This window comes from Notamacropus eugenii, chromosome 3, assembly GCF_028372415.1.
Source record: "Notamacropus eugenii isolate mMacEug1 chromosome 3, mMacEug1.pri_v2, whole genome shotgun sequence".
NCBI classification, from domain to species: Eukaryota; Metazoa; Chordata; class Mammalia; order Diprotodontia; family Macropodidae; genus Notamacropus; species Notamacropus eugenii.
Window position 1 is genome coordinate 109,540,507 of NC_092874.1, and position 17,157 is coordinate 109,557,663.

At 39.9% G+C, this 17,157-nt stretch overlaps 1 protein-coding gene across 8 annotated transcripts in view; it reads right to left on the minus strand.

Moving 5' to 3' along the window:
• Positions 1 to 152: 152 nt before the first annotated feature.
• Positions 153 to 17,157, minus strand: part of CLEC2L (C-type lectin domain family 2 member L) — a 34,374-nt gene continuing 17,369 nt past the window's right edge. For 5 of the 8 annotated variants that reach the window (XM_072650110.1, XM_072650106.1, XM_072650108.1 and 2 more), the window contains 4 exons: positions 11,658 to 11,824; positions 10,638 to 10,738; positions 6,377 to 6,461; positions 153 to 431 (listed from right to left, as the gene is read on the minus strand). In XM_072650110.1, the coding sequence (XP_072506211.1) occupies positions 234 to 431; positions 6,377 to 6,461; positions 10,638 to 10,738; positions 11,658 to 11,824 (551 nt within the window). In that variant the 3' untranslated portion in view covers positions 153 to 233. Of the gene's footprint in view, positions 432 to 3,141; positions 3,681 to 5,198; positions 6,462 to 10,637; positions 10,739 to 11,657; positions 11,825 to 17,157 lie in introns of those variants that run through there. The other 3 variants (XM_072650112.1, XM_072650111.1, XM_072650109.1) reach the window with 2 other exon arrangements.

Genomic DNA, 17,157 nt, shown 5'->3' on the forward strand with positions numbered 1-17,157 from the left:
TTAATTTGGGCTAATGACCAATGGACTAACTCACTGGGTTCAGGCTCCCTGCCTGTAAAATGTGTGGAATAATCTCAGCCTCTTCTTAACTCAGAGGGTTCTATATAAGAAATATGAAATGTTTATCCAAGTAAAAATCCATAAAGATAAAATGAGCCAATAAAAAACCAGCAGACATTTATATCACCCCAAAGGAAAGTGCTTTGAAAATGGCAGGTGTTCATGAGTTGTAGCTAATTTGCTCGGCGTTTAGAGTGTGTGTGCCGGTCCTTTGTTGCCGAAGAAGACCACGCCATCAGAGAAATGATGCCATGACTTGCACTTGACTTTGTTTTGAGTGAGAAAGGGCTGTGCAGGTCACCAGCCTCACTTCTCCTCCAGAGCCATCTGAATCCAGTGACCAGATATTCATCCGGATGAGTGGAGATGACCTAGGATGAGGCAATTGGAGTTAAATGACTTGCCCAAGGTCATGCAGCTAGTGTCAGGTGTCTGAGGTGAGATTTGAACTCAGGTCCTCTTGACTCCTGCACTGGAGTGGTTAGAGTAAGCCACTCACAGTTTCCATCCTATTGATAATTCGGACAGAGACAAACTGTTGCATAGTCACAGCCATAATCATCTTCCAAATATATATATTTGGTCCAGGAAGGGGCTAGTAAAATTTTAACAACCAACTCTCTGGGGGGAAAAATTGAGCTGAGGTGACAGGTTTTTAAGTTTGAGCTGCATTATTAACATTTTTTCCATTATTTTATCAAGTTTAGACCAATCAACAAGATAAATAAGCCTTGGTTTGTAGTGTTTGCCAGCTTCCAAGGTATAAATGGGCAACTAGGTGCTACAGTGGATAGAGTGGCTTGGAATCAGAAGGACTCATGTTACCAGCTGTGTGACCTGTTTGTCTCAGTTTCCTCATCTGTAAATTGGGCTGAAGAAGGAAATGGCAAACCCCTCCAGTATCCTTGCCAAGAAAACCCCCAATGGGGTCACAAAGTGTCAGACAGGACTGACCAAAAACAAGAAGGTGCAAATGCTCACATTAAAAATTTAACAATTAGAGGCTGGTTGGAGCTGCCCCTAGCACACCCCTGGGTAGGCCCAGGAGGAAACATAGACAATTCAATGCTCAGTCTCCAAATTTGTAAGCATAACTTAAGTTATCTTGTCCTGCCATTCTGGGAGGAAGGGTTCTGAGGAGTGAAAAGTAGCAACCATAAAATCTAAAATTTTATTATTGGAATACTAGAAACAATACTGGACAAGAAATAAGGAAACTTGGATTCTTTTCCAGCATTACCACCGACTGATTAGCTGTGTGACCTTGGACAAGAAATTTTCCTCTGTTTCTTTATATTAAAACAAAGGGATTAGTTGATTATTATTTCTAAGGTCCCTTAGAAATGTAGGATTTACTAGTAATCTTCAACTGCCCTCTAGTGGCCCTGGAGTGCCAAAGTGCCAAAGGAAAATACCAATAAGAACTTATATTGATCTGAGCTTGATCCCTGGCCGCACTAGATGTTACGACCCATTTTTAGAAAGGCCTGCCAATTTGCAGATGGGAAGAGAAACAAAAAGGAAATGAGCATGTATTAATTGCCTCTTATGTGCCAGGTCCTGTGCTAATCACTTAGATGGATAGAAACTTAGGAGGCAACCAATTGCTGGAAAGATTACTGCTAGGTCGATATCAAGATAGAATGGTTGACTTGCTTTTCGGAATTTTTGAAAAGATTTTCAAACCTTTTTTTTAAAGCTTAATTTTGTTTTGTTATTTCAGTTTCCTTGAGAATTTGAGGAGGGTACTTTGGACAGATGGAGAAGTGTGAATTAAACACCAGCAAGTCCTCAGATTGGGTACTTTCTTCACCAGACTTAGATTTTTTTTTTTTTTACCTTGCAATAGTAGGCAGAAAAGGGTAGGAGATTTGGTATAAGTTATGGGAGGATGACCTGCTAGTTCTCTGCTATCCGGACATTTCCGTGACCCTGTTTTGAAACTCTTGGAATGTCAGTTTGAATTCTGAGAAATTTAGAACAGAGATGATTTCATTTTTTCAGGAAATCCAATGAAATATAGCTAAATTTACAGTTGTGTGAATTAATGGCTCCCATTTCAATTCCTACCTTTGGTCCCCCTCCCCAGTTCTTAGTATCCAGTTTGGGAGAGAAATGAAGTTTTCTGTGTTTGGGCCTGAGCCTCATTGCACCAGTGAAACCCTATATATAAATGAGGATGAGGAAGAGGAAAACACATTATCCAGTTACAAACTCTCTCAGTTGTACACTGTCTTTCTAGTGACCTTCCCAATTCTGTAGTGAGGATTCCAATCTCATAAATCTTTGGGACCAGAAAGACTCTTCCTGTCCAAGGAGATATTTATAGGCATTGTAGAACAGGGTTTTGCTTTGTTTTGTTTTAAGCTGGGGGTTAAAAAAAAAGGTCCTAGGAAGAAGACAGAAGTGGGGAGAACGGAGATTGGCTGGCTAAGGAAAGGCACTCAGATGCTGAATGTCTTTTAAGCCTAAGCATTTGGTTCTGCTACCCAGCAGGGTTACCTCATCCCATCTGTGGTGGGAACAGAAGCAATTGATTCCTGACCTGTCAGCCTTCAGTGAGGGGTATATGTGTCTGGCAACCCAGACATTGAGATAGAGTTCCTTCTGTGTTCCCACCAAGGACAAATTGTCACTCCAAGGTTTATAGCTTCCTTAGACTGGTTTTGGGGCTTCATCCATGCTGGACTCACAAACTTCCATCTTTGGGAGGTTGAAAGGAAGTAAGAAGGTATGTTTAGGGTCATGGGCCTTAGAGAATACTTGCATTTGAAGTGTGTTCTTGATATCACAATGTTTCCTATCAGTTAAATGTACTTGCTCTCACTGCTATGATTTGAGGTTGTGTGATAAATGTTGATTGGTCCAAAAGAAGGAGATTCATTGGGTTGAAGGTTCTGTGGTGGTACTGTGAGTAATTTTGGACCACATGCCCCAACATTTGAGACATCATGATACAACAGAAAGAAATCTGTGGTCAGAGGACAGGATTCAAACCTTCCTTCTACCACTTCCTACCTATGAGACTTTGGGCAAGTTATTTAAATTAAATTATTTAACTTATTTATTTGGACCTCAGTTTCTTCATCTATAAAATGAGGGAGTTAGACAAGATGACCTAATGTCCCTTCAAGCTCTAAATCTATTCCTCCTAATGATTCTGGGCACTGTTACATTTGTCATCTACATGAATCTTATTTCAACACTAAATTCATTTAACTACATCATCAATTTATAAACCATCCCCCAGACATTTCCCAATTTTTTAAAAGAAAAAAAACCCTACCTGCTTACAAAATAGCAAACTTTTTTTGATAAAAAAACCAAAAATCTTTTTTTTAACAAATTTATCAGTATAACATAGAAATTTCAGCTTAACATTGACCCAGTAAATGTGTACTGACAGAGAGATAAGGACCTAATTTGTAACTGGGCACTTCTCTGAAAATTAACTATGAGCTATATATAGATGTAAGCCATTCAGACTGACCCACATCCCTGATTTCAGCTCTTCTTGTATGAAGGTGAGAAAAGTCAGAATTGTTAGCTTCTGCCATTGTGGTGGGTGAGGAAGGTGCAGGGGACACAGCGATGATCCCTCTGGGCCTCAATTTCTTTATCTGAAAAATGAAGGTCTTGGGTTGCTCACTCCCTAAGGTTTCTTCTAGCCCTAAATTCTACGATCCTACAACAAGGGTAAATTTCCCCAGGATTACCCAAGCAAATGGTGGCAAGGGCTAGATTCTCCAAGTTTTCTGATTCCCTGGGTGAATATTCTGTCTACTGTCACCAGTACAAATTTCTCCCCATAGGCTGCTTATTAGGACTTCCAGAAGACACTGACAAGTATAATGGTGAGCTCCACTGATCAAACCACTAAACTTAAAAGATTACCTTTGTTAGGCAAAAACATGCACTGAGTGATTAAAGCAATCTATCAGAACTGAGTGTAAATAGGGCCTGTAAACCTCCTTGAATCAATCAAAGCCATTGCATGAGATATTTGATCATTCCTGGAGGAACTTGTATTAAAAGGTGCAGCTATTTGAGAACCAGATAGTGACTGAGAGTTGAGAGGGTCTGGATGCAGAGAGAAAGGAGTAGAGCATACAGAACTTAGGTGGAAAGAACCAGCAATACAGGGGCAACCAACAAAAGGAGAAAGAAGACAGGACTGAGCTGTGAAAAGGGAAAAGAAGTATTGAGGAGAACCATCAGCCCTAGAGGTATCTCAAAGCAAAGAATTCAGCTTGAATCTGCTACCAGAAATAGCAGAAGTATCAGTTCTATCCACCTATTATAGGACTGAGGGAAATTCCAAGAAAAAGGTCTATTCTATCTCCAATTTTCCTACCCAGATCCTATCTATCCATAAACACCATAATAAAATCTGTTGCTTTGTTATTCAAACATTTCCAGCAACCTGAATTTTGCCTCAACTACAAAGAGGCCAGGAACTAAGTAGAGCTTGATAAAAGTGTAAATTAAGGCATAATATGCCTTATATATTAGATATATGACACATCATTAATATAATAATTATATTAAATTATTATATATATTATTAACATAATATATATTATATACCATATATATTATATATACCTCTGTCTAAGTGTTAGGGATCTTCCTAACTGAAGGCTCACATTAACCGGAGTTGTACTCCTAACTTTTTGTCTAAAATTTGTTGTTGTTGTTCAGTCATTTCCGTTGTGTCTATCCAACTCTTTGTGACCCTTTTTGGGGTCTCTTTGGCAAAGATACTAGTGTGGATTGCTATTTCCTTCTCTAGCTTATTTTATAGATAAGGAAACTGAGGCAAACAGGGTTAAGTGACTTGCCCAGGGTCACACAACTAGTAAATTGTCTGAGACCAGATTTGAACTCAGGAAGATGAGTCTTCCTGACCACGTACCAGTGCTCTGCCACTGCACCACCAACAATAAATTCCCTAAAATCCTAAAGGAGGGCACCACATGGATCTCAGGAACCATTGCATTTCCCCTAGGCTTAAAACAAGCCAAATACTATAATAAAGGGTTACACATTGTCAATAGGGAATTAGGCTCCCAAGGAACAGTTGGAGTGAATCTGAGTACCCACAGATCTAAATAGACACAAATGTTTTCTCTAGGGGAGATTGTGCAGAGGGGTCTTTATTCCATCAGTAATCAATACATCATTCACAGATACAATCAGGGGCCTGCTGGAGGAGCACTAAGGAAGCTTCTAGAATGGAAGGCAAAGCAAGGGGCGAAGAGAACCAGACAGGCTGCACCCAGACCTCCCTTGCACCACATCAGGCTTTTTCTGCATGATAGATAGAAACCCTCCTCATTATAATGAGGACAGGAATGCTTAGAGTGGGAAAGTGGGTTGTGGCTCTTGGGTAAGGTGGGTGTGTTCCACATTGTATGTAACCTATGACAGTGTCATTTTGTTCTTGTATTTCTATAAGCACCAGTACTACTATGCTGTGCAATAAAAATGCTCCAAAGCAGGTGTCAGGACAGTGTCACTAGACAATTGTAGCTCACTATAAGCTGAGTCCCTCTGAAGCAAGTCTTGAAGCCTACCTTGGGAGGAGGAGCCAGGAAGACCAAGGTCTCCTGAGCACAACCAGAAAGTGCAAAAAGCAAGGCAGTTGGGGGGGGAGGGGGAAGAAGAAGAACTTAAGGGATTCTGCCGCTGATTATAAGAGTCAGGGGGTGAGTTTAGATATTTCCAAAGAAAACTATAAATACTTTGGTTCTCAAAAAAAATTAAGTTAAAAACCAGTGGAATATGGTAAAATTCAGTAACTCAAAAATGTCAGGAAGGGCCCCTTGGATCAAGCAAAATAAGTAGATCTCCAGTAGAGAGGAGCTACCTATTTTCATGGGGCTGCAATACATGTAGGAGCTGTTATGTGGTGACGATGACATTGATAATAATTTGCTTTGTTATCCCTCACTACAGACAACAGTCATACATGGTGCCCACATGTGGCCTTGAGGGAAGCATAGCTGTGTGCTACTTAGCCAAAAGGGAGGGCAGCGACATAATCAGGTGTCAAAGCCTGTCTAGAATGGCACAGCAAATTGATAGGATATGTACAGAGGAGGGAACCAAGAGCCCAGGGCTAAGACCTGGGGATAATATACTATTGTCTCACAACCAACAGAAAAAACTTCCAGGGTCTGTGGCTCCGTAGTGAGTGTCAGGCTGAGACCTGGGGCCTCTTATCACTGGGTCAAGGCATAGAGAAAGGCATGTGCTGGCCTGCTTCTCACACTGCCACACCCCTGCCTCACGTGTACGCCATCTTACTGCATACCCAGGGCCTAGTCATCAGGCAATCTGACGTGACAAGCCTGGTGGGGTCCACAAAGACACACTCCCCGTGACCTGAGACAGAGAACCTGTGGTAAGAAAGAAAGAACTCAATTTATTCTAAACATATGATAAACATCAGAAATCCCACTACAGACACTTAACATGGTGCTTGACATACAGTAAACATTTAATAAATGCTCTATCTACCTCTATCATCTACCAGGTCAGTTCTATGGTTTCTTTGGTTCAATATTTTTTCTCTGATGAGGACACTTGTTTTTTTAGGAAAACATAGTAGCTTCCATCCAGAATCAGAATAGGGGTGAGAAGCGAAGAAAAATGAAGGGAACATTTATGAAATGCCCACGCCATGCTAGGTTCACAAATCGTATCTCATTTGATCCTTGCAACAACCCCTTGTAAGGTAGGTGCTATTATTAGATCCATTTTACAGTTGAAGAAACTAAGGCAAATAGGGATTAAATGATTTGCCCAGGGTCACACAACTAGTAAGTATCTGAGGTGAGATTTTGAACTCAGGTCTTCCTGAAGGTAAGCAGCTGCCCAGGTCACAACATGGGGCAGAGGGAGAAGACGTACATAGGAAGGATGCTTTGTTAATGTTTTTGTTTCTGTTGTAGACCAGTAATTTCATCAATAAGAGAATCCCCAGTGTAGAAACTACCTCCGTGATGAAAATGGGCAACTTAGTTGCTAATAAGTCTTAGAAAATGGTCTGGGGCACAGAGAGGATAAGTAAATGACTTTTCCCAGGTCACATGGCCAATACATGTCATTGGATTGGAATCCAAGTCTTCCTGAGTACGACTGGCTTTTTATCTATGTACATGACTGCTTCGCTTTTAAACATTCTTTTTTCTCCATGGCTTATTTATTTGGTCATGAAAGAGTGAATGAATGAATGAATGAATGAATGAATGAATGAATGAATGAATGAATGAAAAATATATTAAAGTGCTTACTTTTTGCCAAGTATTGGCGATACAAATACAAAAACAAAAAGGGTCCTTGCCTTCAAGAAGCTAATATTCTAATGCAGGAACCAACCCAAATAGAGAGGGAGTAGCCAGGGAAGGGCACTTGGGTCCCAATGTTCAATGGGCCAAAGGGAAGTAGATTGATATGCCCCATCCAGGAACAACTGTTGATTTTGATCATTGACCATGGTTCTAGAATTACCCCATCTGTATCTTTGTTTGTATTTGTATGCCCAGCACTAAACACAGTATCTGGATATCAGAAGCTCCTAATAAATGATTAAATGATAAGTCAAATGTGTCCTGGTGAAAACCCAAAGCCTCCCATGGACAGTAACACACTTAGACACCATTTTGAAACTTCTCCAAGGATGCACAAATACTTCATTTCCCACTGTGATATTGCTTTCATGGGTTAGGGATGGGCCTGAAGCAACCTTGGCTTCCCTTAATAAACTATTAAGTCAATCACCCAAGAATTTCCCTAAATCCTTGGATTTAATTGTCAGCTTACTCCATCAGAGAAAGGCCTCTGGCAGACTGGATGGCTTCCTCTTGCAGGGTTTGTAAAACATAGGCTAGAATCACATAGGATGGGAAAGTATCTATTGCAGGACATGGATGATATATAGAGGAGATCACAGGTCCATCATGCCACTTTTTGAAGTAAAAAGCTCTATAACCTTCCTATACAACAGTATGGTAGCTTTCATGGTACAAAATCCCCCTGGTTTCTAGTACACTGTGCTTCCTCAAACTATTGTGTACTTATATGTTCAGGTGTATCTCACTTACAGATTGTTCCCACCAAGGAGAACATAAACTCTGAGGGTAGCTATTTTTTTCACTCTTTCTTTTTGTATTCCAAGCCTACCATCATGCTTTGCCCATAGCAGTCAATAAATATTTTAATCAAATTATTGTATCTAATAGGTGCTTAATAAAAATATTGAGTTGAGGAAAGCAAGCATTTATTTAAAATAAATTTATTATATATTAGGTACTGGGTTAAGTACATTATAAGTACTCCTTTGAACCTCAGAACCCTGGGAAGTAGGTGCTTTCATTACTCCCATTTTACAGATAAACTGAGACAGAGATTAAATGACTGATATCACACAGCTAATAAGTGTCTGAAACAGCACTCTATCCACTGGGTCACCTAGCTGCCTCAATTTATGTCCTTAAAGTTTCAAGGAAATCCCCTGGTTCTGACTCTTAAGAAGGACAGTATGGTGTAATGAAAAGAGGACTGAACTTGGATCTGGGTTTGAATCCTGACTTCAGTGCTTCCTCATTATGTAACCATAGACAAGTCATTGCCTATCTCCTAGCCCCATTTTCCTCATCTCTAAAATAGGGCTCCTACAGGTATTTGATTCTGAGAATCAAATGAGAAAATATATGTAACGTGCTTCAAAAATTATAAAGCATATTATATTTGTAATATCTTTGTAATAATAAAAATATATTACATTTGTGAACCTTGATGCTACGTAAATATTCTCTATTATTTGTTTCCTATTAGAAGCAGATAATCTGTAGATTTTCAAATTATTGTATTCACCAAGAATATAGAATACCCTTAAGAGTGGGGACTGTTATTGTTTTAAAACTTTAGTCACCTAGCATAGTGCCTGAACATAGTAGGCTCTTAATAGATGCTTTTATATCGAATAGAATTGAATGCTGTGTCCCTTGCCAGGAGCCTGGAATAGGATCTCACAGGAGATTCCATTACTATGATTGATGACTTTGAGTCACCTGGCAAAGTCAGGCACAAAACTACCCAATTGTGTGTGTGTGTGTGTGTGTGTGTGTGTGTGTGTGTGTGCGCGTGTGTGTATAGGGGTGATAGTGAAGTGGGATGATAATAGAGAAAACACAGACTGTGGGCTTTCCAGAGTTCTCAGTGAAAATTTCTGCCTCCAGAAACAATGGAGTGTTGTTAAAGGAAGATGCCCAAGTCACCTAATGTGGATGAAACTTTCCACGGTCCCTTGAGAAGAGGCATGGAGAAAAGAGAAAGGCAACACAAAGCCTAGAACATAGTTGGTGCATTATCACCGTTTGCTGTTGGTTGATCCAACAGATGGACAAGAAACACAATCTTTGATTTTGAGCTCAGTGGTCGTCTAGAGGAGATCCATGGTCCACATCCCTTGTTTTCCAGGTGAGTCTAAGTGACTTACTCCCAAACAGCCATGTAACAAGTGGCTGAGGCAGGATGTGTCCCCCGGACCAAGGTTAGCCCTCCTACTGCAGTGCATTGGCAAAGAGGAGAAGAAAGGAGAGAGGGAGGAAAGGAGCTGGAAAAGGAAGCATAAGGGAAGAAGCAGACAGAGCCAGAGGAAAAAGGAGGGGGAAAATAAAGGGAGTCTAAAAAGAGAATGTAGCCCAGCTGAAGGTCAGCCAGGGAAAACATTCCTGCTGCTGAGGCAGCCCTGCCATGAATGGAGACCCAATGGGACCCCAAGACACTTTCCCTCCTTTAATCATCTCCTGCTTGGTAACACCCACACAATTTTTTTCCATAACAAGGTTTAAATACCTTAATTTCTCCGATGTCCACCGTGCCATGTTCTTATAGTCAAATGATCTGAACTTAAAATTGTCACCAGATGACTTCCTAACTACAGTCCTCCGAAACATAGAATTAAAGCCTCAAGAGACCTTAGAGTCTATCCCTTATTTTACAAATGACAAAACTGAGGCACAGTGAGGTGAAGGGACTTGTCCAAAGTTACACGGCTAATAAATATGGCACAGTGGATAGAACGCTGGACCTGGAGTCAGGAAAACTTGAGTTGAAATTCAGATGCTACTACCTGTGTGACCCTGGGCAAGTCACTTAACCTCTGGCTGCCTCAGTTTCCTCTGCTATAAATTTGGGATAATAATACGACCTACCTCACAGTTTTGCTGTGTGCATCAAATCAAATAAGTAATATTTGTAAATTGCTCAGCAGAGTGCCTGGCACATAGTAGGCTCTTAAGAAATGCTCATTCCCTTTCTTTCCCTTCCCACTTCCTATTTCCAAGTCCAATACTCCCACCCACTACACTATGCCTCTCATTCTTACACCCACATCCCTTGTCTCCAAAGTCAAAACTTTCTTTGTCCAGAAATAGGGAATTCTGGTTATTAACAGAGTTAATTAACAGGAAATTATTAATTACATTATTAATTACAGAGTTATTAACATGAAAGCACCTGTCCCACAACCTGTTGTCAAACAATCAGAAGAATGAAAGTCAGCTTACTCATCTGGGTGAAATGGATCTCCGTTGATCCAGTGAAATTCGTCCCCTACTCTCCTCAGGCCAATCCAGGGTTCCTTCCTGGTGAACTTGAACATAAATTCCTATATCAAGAAAATAGGTAGAACCTTGAGATCAGACATTTCCTCCTGACATTTTCATGTGTCTCAGAACAAACCTTAATCGTTGAGTCAAGATGTGAAGGCTACTGACTGCTTTCCTCGGTGAAGATTCTGAGATGAAAACGCCAAGACGGATCTTACACTGGCTGGCTAACATGGGACAAATTTTAAATCTCAGATTCCCCCCAGAATGCTCTGTCTGGGTCATCTTCCCCTGTGCTCAAAAATGTCATGTAATAACGTGCCAAAGGCCAAAAAAATTGGGAATATCTGCTATTTTGGATCAAATGATATATGTTATGTCAAGCAATTTTAAAAGCCTCGACTTTCTAGTCTATAAAATGGAATTAACTATGCTTGCATTTCCTGCCACAGGATGGTAGTGAGGAAAAGGCTTCACATATCAATCAACAAGGGTTTATTTCTTAAGCAGCTACTATATTCCCAGCCCTTTGCTAGGCAAGCACCGGGGACAGAAAGACAAAAAAGAAAAAAAAATCCTTGCTGTCAGGGAGCTTACGTGTGGGCTACTATTGTTATTTTTTTTTGTCTGTGCCTTTCACACATATGTTTTGAATTCACAGGTCTTTCGTTTCAAACTAGGAAGCCTACATCATCAAATTCTTCCTGGGGTTAACAGTGCTGATCAAGGCTAAGTCTTTATTAAAAACAATTAGCTTTTACAATAAAAAGCATAAACAGAGGGTTGATTCCTCAGTTTTCTTTCTTCCTATTCTTCTCTGACCTCATATTGAGAGGATTTCTATTGACCCAAGTGGGTTTTATGAACTCTTCTCCCCAGAAATATGTAATTGCCAAGCACTTGGCTGCTGGCTTCCTACCCTGGAGAGTACCTATATCTAGCCATTGGGGCCAGTGTCCTATCCTGGGTCATACTCACCAACTCCTTCTGGCTCTGGATCACAGTTAGGGATGCCTCATGAGTGTGACAGTACTGGCGCCCTGTGTTCCAATCTCTTGGCTCTTCAGAAAAGAAATAGCATTTCCTTCCATAGAGTAACCAATCTTCTGGGCATGGAGCGTCACATTTGATACAGCCCTTAGAAGCTGTGTGAGAGAAAACAGAACCACTATGAGACTTGCATGGATTTGGGAGAGGGTACAATAAAGTCTCCCAATCCTAACTTTGTTCAAGGTTCCTTCTTTGGGTTTATGAAAGAGCAAATGGGCTGTGACAGGTTGACATCCTATAGACTTCTCAAGAGGGGAAGGACCAGAAGCTAGGTCCCCAACCAAAAGCTGTCTCCCTCTTATAAGCAACCTCAGTCTAAGCATCATGTTGGTCAGTTATTTCAGTCATGTCTGACTCTTTGTGACCTCCTTTGGGGTTTTTTTGGCAGAGATACTGGAGTGGTTTGCAATATCTTTCTCCAGCTCATTTTACAACTGAGGAAACTAAGGCAAACAGGGTTAGTTGACTTGTCCAGGGTCACATAGCTAGTAAATGTCTGAGAAGAGATTTGAACTCAGGGAAATGAGTCTTCCTAACTTCATGCCCAATGGATAGAGGGTCTCTAAGGATTGGAAAAATTCTTGTTGCTCTTTAAAATGATGACAATGATGATGATGATGATGATGATGATGATGATGATGATGATGATGATGATGACATCAAGCATTTATATAGCATTTTTAAAGTTTGCAAAGCACTTTACAAATATCATCTCATTTTTATTCTTCCAACAACCCTATGAGGTAGATAATATTACAATCCCCTATTTGAAAATAAGAAAACTGAGGCAGACATAAGTTTAGCAATTTGCCCAGGGTCACACAGTAAGTGACTGAGGCAGGACTGGAATTCAGGTCTTCCTGTCTCCCAGTCCAGTTCTCTAAGCCACTTCAACACCTAGCTGTTTAAAGTATCCTTCATTACAACCTCCTTTCCCCTGAAGCACCCCTCACAGATGATGACCAAGCTTCTGTTTTAATACTCCCAGTGATTGGGGAGCACTTCTACCTCTTCATGCAGCTTTCTCATGCTGTGCATACCTATACAGCTGTAATTGTTTTTAAAATCCCTTACACTAAGGAAGAGTGATCTCCCTTTAATTTCCACCCACTGGTCCTAATTCTACCATTGGGGTTATCATAGAGGAATAATTCTGCTATAGAACACTTCTGATATATGAAGACAGCTCCTCATGCCTCCCCTTAAATTGAGCTACAAGATGTGCAAACAAAAATCCCTTCTCTCCAACTGGCAAATTAAGGGAGGGTATTGTAAGATAGAAGGGTTTTGGATGTTTGCTTGCTTTGGTTTGGTTTTCTCCAAGAGAAGAGTTGTAAAAGGGAGGAAAAAGAAGCAACTGGTGAATGGAAAAGAACAGTGGACAGGGAATGTAGAGAGGGGTTCTGATCTGGGCTTGACCAGAACATCACTGTGTGCCCCTTAGGCAAATCATTGAAGTTCTCTGGCCTCACTTTTTTCATGTATGAAATGAGGACAATAGACTAAACTATCTTTCTGATCTCTTCTAGCTCTCCTATTCTAGCATCATCAGATTCTGTGAATATAATCAGCTCTCTAAGCTAAAAATGCTAATTTCTTTCTAACATCTCTCATTATTACAATTTCCACAACTATCTCTACCCTTACTTTTTCACTTTTCCTCCTAAGAGAAATGATCTGGGGGGATCCAGAGTTTCCCCTTTTTCTATAATCCAAAGTTCAGTCTCTTGAAAGGCATTACTGCTAATGAGATTGAATTAACTTTCTCCATTCTTGGTCTGACCTCACCCAACCTTACAAGGAATTGAGGCAAAATTCCCAGCCTGTTGTCTTCTGCTCAGACTTGGGTGGGGGATGAATTCTTTGACTAGACTACCCAATGATGGGGGTAATTTGGAAGTAAATGACATAATCAAAGTTCATTATAATAGGTCCAGTCCTTCATTGTAATATTCATTCTCTCATTAATGGTTAACCATTAACTGATTAGTTAATTGGTTAGTGTTAACCAATTTGTTAATTGGTTAGTGTTAACCAATAAGAGTTGATGGCCACCCTCAGGAACACTCCTCTTCCAAGGGTATAAAAGCCATGAGCCTGCTGCCATGATGTCTTTGGCATTTGAGTGCCACTGATCTCCTTTATTAAAATGCCAGCTTTATTAATAAAATGACTAATTACCCAGAAATTATGAATCTCAAACTTTTAAAATCCTACAATCTGCCAAAACATGCCAGTTCTACTTCTATTCTGAACCAGCATATTGATTAAGACATTCAAGTGAGATATAAAAATAGATCTTTCACCTACAGAAACAGGACAACTATTGGCATATTGTACAACTATTCATCATCTAAGGATCTAGCTGTGACTGTCAACTGACTCAAAAACAACACTGTCCCAGGACACAGGAGTGAATTCTATAAAAAGTCCTCTGTGAGTCATTCAAGAAGAATGTGAATTGCCTAGATAATGACCTGGATTTTGTGTATACGGGATTTGAGGTCACTGGAGGTAAAAGGAGGGTTAATTGGAAATAACCAAAGCATCAGTATTACTCAGGCAGTTAAACTATTCCCTAAAGAAATAGCCAGAGAAACTGTGGTGCATTGGATAGATTGCTGGGCCTGGAGTCAGGAAGACTCATCTCCCTGAGTTCAGATCTGATCTCAGACACTTACAAGCTGTGTGCCCCTAGAGAAGTTACTTAACCCTGTTTGCCTCAGTTGTCTCATCTGTAAAATGATCTGGAGAAGGAAATGGTAAACTGCCCTAGTATCTTTGCCAAGAAAACCTCAAATGAGATCACAAAGAATTGGACAGGACTAAAATGACTGAACAGCAACATGATAAAGAACTATTCTCAACATGAAACTATAGGACAACAGGAGCTTGCCAAAACTTTCAAGATTAAGCACATTTTTAAAGTTACAAAGAACAGCTCAACCAATACAATATAGCTTTGACTAAAATTTAAAATGTTGAAGAAAAAAATCATATAAAATTTCAAATTATGAAGGTGTATCACCCCGAAAAAATTAGGCACTCAGAAACCCTTAAAGAAAAGACTAAAGAAAATAAGAAGTTCAATTCATTTTTTGACACTGTGAAAGAACTGAAAGCTACTCTGACCAGGCAGTTAAAAGCTGTAAGTAAATGAAACAAGGAAACGAAAGTTCAGGCTAAAAGTGAAAGCTATTTTGAGGATTTACAGAAGAGGTGTGAAGTTGTGACACTCAGAAGTGCAAAGATATTTCTCAGTCTCTTCATGAAATGGAAGCTCCTGAACAAGAAAAAAAATACCAGCAATAACTTATAAAGCGAATGCACACATTTGTGAGCGTTTAATCGTTCTGGCTGACTGGATTTCACACCATCACCTTAGCAAACCAAGACCGTAAGAATCTGAAGCAGGTGATCCGAAGCAGCAAGACCAACATTCCACTCATAAAAACTATACTCAGGAGAAACATGCAAAGCTTTGGCCTCTGATTGGCCAACAACTACAGTAGCTGCTGTTAGAAATGGTGAAAGGGATCGATTCAGAGAAACCTGGGAAGATCTACATCAACTGATGCCGAGTGAGGAGGGCAGAACCAGGAGAACAAGTTGTACAATAACTACAGCATTGCAAAGACAAACAACTTTGAAGGACTTAAGAATCTGCATTCATTTTGATATGGATCAAACCTTGTTGGCCTCAGTTTCCTCATCTGCAAAATGAGCTGGTGAAGCAAATGGCAAACCATTCCAGTTTCTTTGCCAAGAAGATACCAAAAGGGGTCGTAGAAAGTTGGATGTGACTGAAAAATTACTGAAACATACACAGATGATAGGCAAATTATGGAACCTCTTTCAGCCTCAGATTTTCCATTTATAAAATGGAGATAATAATAACTTTAGCACTTCCTTCACAGAGGTAACATCCTCATGTCCTCATGCTATAAAATGGGACTATATATAGTGTTTAGCAAAGCTCCTAGTGCTGTATAATTATTGTTGCTGTTATAGGGTTCACAATGTTCACAGTGAGCTTGTGATTAACTGAAATCTCCACGTATTCCTCACGTGAACTCTTGTCTTCTCCATTCTAGACTTAAGCAACTTTTTTCTTTCCAGACTTTATGTTTATCCATGCTAAATGTAATTTTATTGGTTTCAGCCCGTTATTATAGTCTATCAAGGTTATATTGAATTTGGGTTCTTTGGTGTATCATATCAGCTATCTCCTGTTTGGTGTCATATACATGCCTACTTTGGCTTCGTCCAAGTTACTAATGAAAATACTGAATAGAACAGGGTCAAGGATGGAGCCCTGGGGTGTGCTGCTGCTGACCTTTCTCCGGGTTATATTTATTATTTATATTTTAATACATTTATTCTATGATATATTTATTTACATTTTATTATATATTATTTTATATACTATATATTTGTATATTATAATAATATATTGCATATCATATATATTCATTTATTATTTATATGTGCTTAATATCTCTCCAGATATTTTTAAACAATAGTTTTACATTCAGACGGCAATGAATGCACCTAACTGGACTATATCATTTGTTGTTCAGTTGTGTCTGACTCTTCATGACCCCATTTGGGGTTTTCTTAGCAAAGATACTAAAGTGATTTGTCATTCCCTTCTCCAGCTCATTTTACAGATGAGGAAACTGAGGCAAACCTTGTTAAGTGACTTGCCCAGGGTCACACAGCTGGTAAGTGTCTGAGGTTGGATTTGAACTCATGAAGATGAGTCTTCTGATTCTAAGCCTAGTGCTCTAGGCACTGTGCCACCCAGCTGCCCATTTTACCATCTAGATTACCAGGCTATCACAGGAGACTATCAGATTCTTTGCTGAAATTAAGATAACTGTCTGTTAAATCCCTCAGGCTAGCAACTCTTACAAAAAATGTAAATGATATTAATTGGTATAGTGCCTATCTTGTGATCCTTGTAATCGCTCTCTCCTTTTCTACAAGTTTGTGAAGGAGTTATTCAAATGTGATCAATGCTGATTACCAGTATGTAATTTCTGTAGCTCAAAGTGGAAGTGACAGGTCACAGTTCTGAAGGCAAAGCAGTTACCATTTGGAACATCATTTTAGGATCGTGGATTCGCCAAGAAGGAGAATATCTTCTCCCACCAGTAGCCCCACCCCTTCTCACACTGGAACTACCTTCTGCCCTTATGGCCTCTCCCTCTAATTGGCTTTTTAAGGAGAAGACCCAGGCCAACTACATCTTCATTTCTTTCCAGGCTGTACTCCTTAACTCTCTGTGGATAGTGAATAGAGTGGATAGACTTAGTGGACAGAGCACTAGACCCAGAGTCAGGAAAGCTTGAGTTCAAATCCAACCTAAGACACATAATAGCTGTGTGACCCTAGGCAACTCATTTCACCTCTGTTTGCTTCAGTT